The 9,770-nt window shown below is 38.7% G+C and overlaps 1 protein-coding gene across 1 annotated transcript; it reads right to left on the reverse strand.

The window, feature by feature from the left end:
• Nucleotides 1–3,203: 3,203 nt before the first annotated feature.
• Nucleotides 3,204–9,770, reverse strand: LOC127793218 (ATP-dependent Clp protease adapter protein CLPS1, chloroplastic-like). Its single transcript, XM_052324022.1, has 3 exons — nucleotides 9,625–9,770; nucleotides 4,815–4,962; nucleotides 3,204–3,926 (listed from the first exon to the last, which is right to left on the reverse strand). The coding sequence occupies exons 1-3, from the start codon at nucleotides 9,686–9,688 to the stop codon at nucleotides 3,665–3,667; spliced, it is 474 nt and encodes a 157-aa protein (XP_052179982.1). The 5' UTR covers nucleotides 9,689–9,770; the 3' UTR covers nucleotides 3,204–3,664.

Below are 9,770 nucleotides of genomic sequence, written 5' to 3' on the forward strand. Positions count from 1 at the left end.
GTCTTAACCGAATTAGATAATCCAACCCAAATGCAATTCATTTGTCATCAAGTTTGTTAAAACTCTTTTGAACCAAGTTAGGTCCAAAAAGGACAACGAGGTTGAGAGTAGTTAGTTAGTACGTTAAGATCAATGATAATTTAGATAATGAATTCAGATGAAGCCAATAAGTATGTATTAATTAAATTATTATTTAAAAAATAAAAATACATCAATTGTTTAAAAAATGTACGCTTGTATACATCCATCGCTTATGAATAAAATTTTGGATACATAATTTCTTAATAATATCATAAAATTAAAAGAAAAATCTGTATGTTCGTGGGATCACGAACATACAGATTTTTTTCCTCTTAATTATAGAATAAATTTTGAAAAAAAAAAATATTAAGTTTTCTATTGTTGGTTTAAGAGATGTGTATAAATTTGATAAGATGAGTCATTTTCATTGGTGGGACTGCTGATGCTGGGCCCAGCCAGGCTGCCCTGCCCTCGCTAGTGCGGGGGCAATCACGGTGAAAAAGTATTGGCCCTGGATTGTCTTTGAAATTGAGAAAGAATCTATATAATGCGCGTAACAGAAACTAGAAAATATATTATATGATATATCGTACCATGAGTTTGACTGGGACTGGGACTGGGACTTGGGGACAAATATTTCTACAATCCCGAGGAGGATAAATAGGGGCTGCTTGTTTCCCAAGCAGAGGGTTCTTTTGAATTATAAATTAATGAAAAATGCTACTTGTATAGAAAGTATTAAAGAAAGATTTATCGAAAGTTTTTTATTTTATTTTTTTCATCATTTTCTGAATTCCACGCCCCCCCACCCCCGCCTGCCACCTTCACTTTCACTCTCTTTCAACCTCTCTCCTGCCACAGCAGTCCGCGCCATAGTCATCGGCCAACAACTCTGATGCTGCCGTCGCCCTCCATTGCCGCTTATACCGCCATCGCCCCCTCCAACAAGATTGCACAGAAATTAGTAGTCGCACCCGCTGCCACCGCTCGATCTGCCGTCGCTCCCTCCACCGCCACTCGTTCCACCGTCGCCTCCGCCTTTGCCATTGCCGCTAGATTGGCTGTCGCTCCTGCCACCATTGCTTGATCCGCCATCCACTCTTTGCTGGCCACTATATATTTTGATTAAACTATAGCCTTGCACGTCAATTTGGGCGATCTCATTTTTTTTTTCATTTTCTGTTGTAGATTTGCCAATGAAATGTAGGTAGATGAACCTAAAATTTATTAGTAGTTGGGAGTATTAGGTATTGGGTGCATTTGCATTCAAGTGTATTTTTTGACTATTGTTGTAAAATTTCGAACGTTTCGTTTTATTTGTCTCTGTTTATACCTTTTGAATATATGTGTCTTTTTGGTTTTAGTTGTGTGCATTCAAAATTTAAGAAAGATAAGAGGGATGAAATTACAGAATTGGTACAATATTTAAAGAATGAAATTTGCATTTGGGCACTTATTACCTTTAAGTTCTATGCCTTAACTAGGCATAGAACTTGTTTATGTGAAAGATAAGATTTTTTTGAATCTCTCTACTACTGGATTCTTGTTATATTCTTGTTATAGACACCAAATATAAATATACAAATGTCTTGAAATTTTGCAACCTGCCCATGATCTTCCAATTTCTTCATTATATTCAACTTTAAACACCCGAGCTCTGTTTATTACTTTTAATTGTCTTAAGCTTACAGGCGTATTGAGTTGCTCGAAGTTCACCTTATGTATTGGCTACTTCAACTAGGCATTTCGAGATGCTTTTATTAGCATGGATTTAGCTTTATCTCATGCCTTGTGTCCGGATAAACAAACAAAAAAAAAGGTGATTTAAAACCCATGAGCCCGATGCTCGATCCCCTTTAATCTTGTGTGTTCTAAATAGTCTTCAAGACAAATATACATAGCAATATTTCATGTTGGATCAAGCAAACGTTGTATAACAAAATAACAAAAAATAGAAAATTTTAATCCCTTTGATCAAAATAGAGTTGTAGAAACGGGTAAGGGGTTGGTGGGTTTCTATGACTGACGACTATGGGGAGGCTGGCAGTGTTGCGTTTCTTTGGCCGGCTGGGGGGGTGATTTGAGGGAGGGACAACGGCAATGTGAATGGGGGGAGGGGGCGACGGCGGGTGGTGTCAGCAGGGGAGACGACGATGGCGCCATTCTCTCTCAAGGACAAGGTTGGCCGAGTGTGGGGGACGACCGTGCAAGCAACGATGGCGAGAGTGACGACGATGGCGGTGGCACGTTCGTCCCTCAAGGCCGAGGGTGTGTGCAAGAGAGAGAGAGAGAGAGAAAATAGGTGAAGTTTGGAGACTGTGGGTAAGTGAGAGAAAGAGAGAGTATGACTGTATGAGAGACAGTGGAAGAGGAAGAGAGAGGGACAAAGAGGAGAGAGAGAGTGTGAGTGAAAATGATGTTGGGCGGTTGGGCGAGCCTCAGAAAAAGAAAATGAGAAAAAAATAATTTAAAAATCGATAAACCCTTCTCTGGATCTTTCTCTATGAGTAGCATAACTCTAAATTAATTGGTGCATTTTATTTCTTCTTTTATTTTTGAGTTTCATTTAATTAATAAAAATTTATATGATATATGTTAATTTTAATATTAAATAATTTTTATTAACCTATATTATATCAATATTTGTTAAACAGTATTTGATAAAAAAAAAAAGAAATCATTTAATTATAACAAAAATTAATATATAATCATCTAAGTTTTGTTTTAAAGAAGTACGAGAGAGGCGGGTAAACATTATTATGTCACACTGTCAAGAGGCACCAAACACATTGCCATGGGCCCCCGTAGTAGAAGAATGATTATGCCATACAAGGATACTAATAAACAACAAGGTCTTCATCTTCTTCTACTAATGTTTTCACAATTTAAATTCATAATTTTCTAATCACAGAGAAATAATTTTGTTCATTAATGTCAAAGCTCCATCTCTAAGTTCTTCAGATAAATTTAATTTTCTATTTTTGTCATTTAGCTTCTCCATTACATATATGTACCACATGGTGTTGCTATTCATGACTAATAAATAAAAGAGTGGAGTGGAGTGGAGGTGTGGCATGGACTTCCCCAAAATGTGTAGTACTTGGGGGTAGCTGCCTGACACTTAATATGAAATGTCTAACATGATTAGGTTAAGACATTGCCTCCATAAATAAAATAGATGATGATCTTTTAAGCATCATTTTATCTTGAATAAATAAAAAAAAAGAAGAAAGTATCCTCAGTCCCTTCAAACATAGGAATTGAATGAAAATCCAATGCTTGAACTTAGTTATGGTGGAGTCAATATTTAAGGCTGGATAACACAACTAGGGACTTTTTCTTTTTCTTTTTTTTGGCTTGTTACCGAGGCAAACTTCAATGGTAATAATAAGGTCTAGTAAGGTCACAGGCTAAGCTGTGAAAACAGCCTCTTGGTAGAGAAGTAAGGGAAAAACTGCCACATTATTGGGATAGAGAGAACCATGTTCTAGTAGAATAGATGTTTTTCCTATCTATGTTTTTATCTTAATCACAGACATGGACATACAATCCACCCATATTTCCTCCACCTATGTACATTGAGACACAATACTGGTGTTGAAAATTGAAAAGGGTGAACTTACTAGAGCCATGCAGATATTGTCTAACAGCCTCCACTTGCAGGCTCTATCGAGCTCAGAAGACCATTGCCCCTAAGCTGCATGCAATGATCTTCTGCATCTGCTTGTGCGCATATAATCACCACAGACAGGCCGTTGTAATGAGCCTCTTGCATGATATTAACGGCATTGTCAAGAGTCATCCCGGGTATGACCTTCATCAGTACTTGGACAACATACTCCCTCTTATTGTAGTTGTCATTGTGTAGCAAGACACGATAAGGAGGGGCCATTTTCCTTGATTTCCTGGAAACCAAACAAAACGAAAAGTAGGCAGTTGAATCTCCATATCATCTCCCATGAAAAATTAAAAACTTCAATGAAATGACACAAAGTCAAACCAACATTGTTCAATGACTAGGAAGCCAGAATTCATATAGCTGACCCCATGAGATTAAGGTTTGATATATAGTTACGAGGTTTAAATAAATAGACTAAGAAAACATTCCTAGAACTAGAAGCAAAAGATAAAATAGCAACACAAATTTTCTATGGTAAAATTTTCATAAGGCGAACTATAGTGTCAAGATATACCAACTCATTAGGGTTGATGGTACACCCCAAAAGGTAAGCCCAATCAGGTTCTGAACCCAGAACTTCCTCCAGGGATATAAGACAATCTGACATAAGCTAGTAACCCAATGATAAGCAGGATATGGGCATCCTTATCCTGCTTTCTTTGAGCAAATCAACCACCGACCTCCCCAAAAAAATGCACGTTGAGTGCACACCCAGCCATCCAACCCCCCAAAAAAAAAAAAACAGCTGAATATAAATTTGAAAAGTAAAGAGCACAAGAAAGGCAGAAGAAGGATTGAATAAAAACATTCATTCATCCAAAAGGAGTTCCCATGCCTCTAATTAGAAGAACATCTTTGTTGGTATTGCCGGAGTTGACATGAGGCCTGGTAAGATGATATATCTAATCATAAAAAGCCTTCGCTAGTGTTTTTCATTTTCACTCATGACTCACCTGATCATTCAAATGTGTGTATGAAAGAAGAGAGACAGCAGAAGAATAAACAAAGCAAGAAAAAAAAAATTAGAGACAAATTCTCAACTACAAGAAGGCACATTGTACATTCATATATTCCACACACGCACAGTAAGCCTTTAGATTTTGCCATGCACTACCTCAAATCAAATTCAGACTCACGACCAGGTGTTGTTTTCTCAATGGTTGGTTTTTCCAATAACCCGCCACCTTTCCCTGATCCCATAGTTGATCTTGACATCAATACACTCCGATTGGTGCATTGCCTTTGAATAGAATATTTATCCCCTGTGGTGCATATCATTATGGAAATGAAAATCAGAAGATACTCTTAATGCATTCTGAAGAAGCAAGGCTAATTCACCACAAAAAAATCAGTCCAAGAAATCAACACTAACTACAGATATAATTAATTAATGAAGAGAGAAAGGTGAAAGTTTTATTGTTCAGAAGAAAAATTGCTAATCTATGCAAGCAGCCTATAAATTCTATTGGAATGTAACAACTGACAACAAATATATTCTTTCCCCATAGCTTATAAATAAGTAATCACCACAAACTTCAAAAAATTCTGCCCATCCTATATCATAAACTGAAAAAGAACTTGGTTGACCTCCTTGAGTCAAGAAATCAATAGGAAAGAAGACATGAGATGCTAGTAGGATGGACTCAGGCATACAAATGGGCAACAGGGTATCCTTGCCAGGAAGACCCAGAATGCTAGTTGTCAGAAGTGCATTTTCCTCCAATTGTGATTTTCATGGAACAGAGCTTTCTCCTAATGCAAAGGTGCTGTCCTCGAGGAAATATTTACATAATATGTTCTATGGAATAAACTCATATACAGCAATCACATACTGTAGCAGGTACAACCATGCATGTAGATAACACATGCATAGTCGCAGAGAGCAGAGTGGACAACATAGAATCAGAAAGAAAGCAATCCTAGACTATCTCTATCTAATTTATGACATCACACAGCATAGAGACACATTATTGTGTTAATTGATTAGTTGATTTGATTTCCCTTTCAAATGGGTATGACTAGAACACATTAATTTGTGGATCACGATTGAATAGTTTGATCTTAAGCTTTCTAGCAATGAAGCAAATCTGTGTAAACTCCAAATATTCTCCTAACCTTCCTTTCCAAGGATTGAATTATACACTGAATAGAAGTTCCCCCAAATTAACAAGAAGGAATGAACTCCATGAAGATTTTACAAAACGTTAAAAAATACAGTATACTTCAAGGCTTAACAAAAAGCTGAAGAAAGAAGCTAGTAGGTCTGGTCATTCAACATTCAATTTTAACCTTTGTGTCCAAGAACCTATATTTGCTAATCAAGAGATTTCACATGGAGAGGGGACGTAGGAACAATCCTGAAAACCATATGGTAAGAAGTTCTATTTATGCTTGGAGGAGGGAAGGTGGAACAGTGAAAATCTAGGACTATTACTCTTGAAGCACCACCTTCATCAAATTTTGGTGCTTGAGGCTGCACATGGCTCCACATCTCAGATTTTTAGGGTGCCCTCCAATGAGTCTCTTCTTTTAGGGAAAGCTTAACTAGGCAAACACAATAAGTAAGATGCCCATCTCTATGATGAAACCTTGGAAGAGAACTTTTCACTTGCTTATAGAAAGGCATTTGGAGCATCCTAGGCACAACAGCAAAGTGACCATTCAACTGCACACTTTTCAACCCCAGATAGGCAGCTGGCTCAGCTACGCTACCTCAGATAAAGAGCCCGTACTCCCAAGTGTTATCCTTCCCTCCCTGAAGATGCTTAGCCATGCATGTGTTGAAACCCTACATTAGAGGCAAGACCTAGACATTTCACAAGACCCTCAAGGATTAGTGAACCTTTGGCTAGAAACAAAGATTTTTATCAAGGTGCTTCCCATCATCTCTATAAGGAGGCTTTGTTTTGATTGATCATAGAAAAAGACCACAGTGATAGATAGAAGAAAACAAATTGGCACACTCTACACATCTTTGTTGCTCATGCAACTGAGCAGAACCAAGAAAACCTTAAAGTTGCCACCCAGCCAACTTCAAAAGGTCATTGTCACGGTCCTAGGGTTAAAACAGTAATGGCAGTTTGTTGCAGTTAATGTAGTGTACCTTGTTTGCTTCTGCTACAATTTGTATCTTTCAGTTAACAGTTGTAACTGACTGAAAGCAACTTGTATCTTTCAGTTAACAGTTACAACTGAAAGCTAGAAGGCCTATAAATAGGCTACTACTTGGAGGATGGGAATTATGTTTTGAAATAACAGAATTCTTTCCCTCTAAAATTTCTCACTTCTTCCTCTCTCTGTCTCTCTCTGTTCTTTATATTCTCTCTTTTCTCTCTCTCTCTCTCTCTTGATTACTCTCTCTTTCTCGATCTCTTCCTAAAGAAACCCTAGGTTAAGTCTAGGAACTTGACATTTTGGTATCAAAGCAGCCAATCCTCGGTTGCTGCATTCAGAATTGAATTTCGAAGGGCGAGCAATGGAGATGGCAGAAGGAATTCATATGAAACAATTAGAAGCGAGATTGGATAAGCTGGAATTAGGTTTACGCCAGACTCAGGAGGAGGTGAGTCGTGGCAGGGCAGAAAATGTTGTAACCAGGGAGATTGTATAGACATTAGAGAAAGGAGTTGAGGGTGATTTTGCTAATTTTGGCCAAAGGCTGGACGAATTTTTGAATATGTTTTCGAAGATGCCTTTGGCCGGTTTACCAGTGAATTTTCCACCAAGAACCACTGCAGATCCAATTTTAGCTGGTGCTGGAATCCTTCCTCAGACTTCTGGTTTGCAAGAAGCTGAGGAATTACCTGTATTGGATCAGGCAATTCAGGTTAGAGGTTCCTCTCAAACTTCTCATTATACTCCGATGCCAAGGCTAGACATACCAGTTTTTGAAAGAGTTCAACCGAGGTGGTGGATTAGAAGATGTGAGCGATTTTGCCAGTACTACAATGTAGCTGAGTGCCAGAAAATAAATCTGGCAGCAGCCTATCTCAATGATATGGCTGATGCTTGGTATCAAGGATGGAGCAAAATGAGAGTTGAGACAAACTGGACTGAATTTGTGGGGGATTTATGTGATAGGTTTGGTGAGAGGTCTACGGCCAATGTAATTGAGGAGTTTAATAAATTGAAACAGGAAGGATTGGTGATGGAATATCAGATATGATTTGAAGAATTAAGGTCCTTATTGCTTAATTAACGTCCTAGTTTAATTGAACCTTACTTTGTATCAAGTTTTATCAGTGGCTGAGGCCAATGGTGAAAATGACGCAGCCTGCAACTGTTAAGCAAGCTGCTGAGAAAACTAGATTAGAAGAGTTGGCATTGGAAGCGATCTTTAGGAAGCATAATGTTCAATCTGAAAGCTATCCTTTGATCGGCCAACAGTCCGGAGAAAATCTTAGGACTGCCAATCCAGGGATGTATTGAGGAAATTTGAATCTTAAGGCTTTATCAATTTCAAATCCGGTTAAGCCACTCACTATGGAGCAAAGAAGGCAGCTAGGACTGTGTTTCAGATGTGGAGAGAAGTACAGTCCAGATCATCAGTGCAATAGGCAATTATTGCAAAAGGACGAACTGGATGAAGAAATAGTAGAAGAAGAGGAGAACATTGCAGAAGATACAGAAATTATCAAGGAAGGAATATTGGGAAGGAAGAATAGTGGCTCAGTTACTGTGATTTCATGGGGACAAGAAATCTTTTAAGTAGAGGGGATTGTCACAGTCCTAGGGTTAAAACAGTAATTGCAGCTTGTTGCAGTTACTGTATTGTACCTTGTTTGCTGCTGTTACAATTTGTATCTTTCAGTTAACAGTTGTAATTGACTGAAAGCAACTTGTATCTTTCAGTTAACAGTTACAGCTGAAAGCTAGAAGGCCTATAAATAGGCCACTACTTTGAGGATGGAGATTATTATGTTGTGAAATAACATAATTCTTTCCCTCCAAAATTTCTCACTGCTCCCTCTTTCTTTCTGTTCTCTCTTTTCTCTCTCTTTCTATATCTCTTCCTAAAGAAACCCTAGGTCAGGTCTAGGAACCTGACAGTCAGCTCAGCAGGCATTGTAGGCACTATGACCAATGCTCAATGTTGTCAACCAAGAACTAATTGTCAAGTTGCCATCTAGCAAGCATGGTCTCTAAGGCATGACAAACCCATGTAAGTGCATCTACTCCCTCCTTTAAAGTCACCATTAATCTCTCCTCACCCTCAAAAAGCTAGAACAAAAGCTCTCCATTGCTATTTATAGACCCCGCCTTTTTTGTTCTCGAGCTTCCTCTGTGCCAGAGTGTCCTCGATTGGCCAATCTGGTCAGTAAGCTATTTGTTGGCAGAGGGGATTTTGTTTGTCATTCATGAAGTCCTAGAACCAGTTTGCACTTTAAAGTTGTTAATGCTGTCAAAACACAAAAATAGGTTTTTCATCCACTTTCATTCTATTCATTCTCCCCCAATTCAGGGGAGACAAAAAAATAGGGCCTTGGATGGAAAATAGATAGAAACATTTTCCATTCTTAGTTCCATTACTATTCTGTCCCAAACGTACAAAGCGCCTTTTTATCCTCCGCCAGAGAGAGAGAGAGACAGAGAGACGCGGTAATAGACTGGGGCTGTGAAGGCTGGCAGCAACCAATCTCTATTTTCAACTCTCTATCCCCAATCTATTTTCGAATTGGCATTTAGCAGTATAACCAAAAACACTTCCAATCTCACGTTCAGAAGCTAAACCTACCAAATTCAAACCGGAATTGCCGAAAAACACCAGTTTAGCAAGCAAATTCCGATCATGACGCCATAATCCAACACAACACACAAGCGCAAAACACAACTCACAATCTCGATCAAACAAGTAGGATTCAAATATCCCGTAGATACATGTGTGCGCAGCGCGCGAGTGCTTGTAAGATAGATAACGACGAAACCTGGCTTGGGTTGGAAGACGTGATTTGGAGAAAGAGCGACTCGACCGCAGATGGCAGTCTCCATGCTCCCTCGTCTCGCTGCTCTCTCTCTCTGAAGGGAAGAGAAGAACAGCCGTCGGTCCTCTGATTTTTCTGGTTTAGGCCAA

This window comes from Diospyros lotus, unplaced genomic scaffold (assembly GCF_014633365.1).
Source record: "Diospyros lotus cultivar Yz01 unplaced genomic scaffold, ASM1463336v1 superscaf1, whole genome shotgun sequence".
In the NCBI taxonomy this organism is placed as follows: Eukaryota; Viridiplantae; Streptophyta; class Magnoliopsida; order Ericales; family Ebenaceae; genus Diospyros; species Diospyros lotus.

Excerpts from the sequence above, each read along its gene's own strand:
- LOC127793218 (XM_052324022.1), bottom strand. The coding sequence starts at position 9,688 with ATGGAGACTGCCATCTGCGGTCGAGTCGCTCTTTCTCCAAATCACGTC. Across the intron at positions 4,963-9,624 it reads CGTCTTCCAACCCAAGCCAG|GGGATAAATATTCTATTCAA; the intron begins GTTTCGTCGTTA and ends TATGCACCACAG. Across the intron at positions 3,927-4,814 it reads GAGTCTGAATTTGATTTGAG|GAAATCAAGGAAAATGGCCC; the intron begins GTAGTGCATGGC and ends TTTGGTTTCCAG.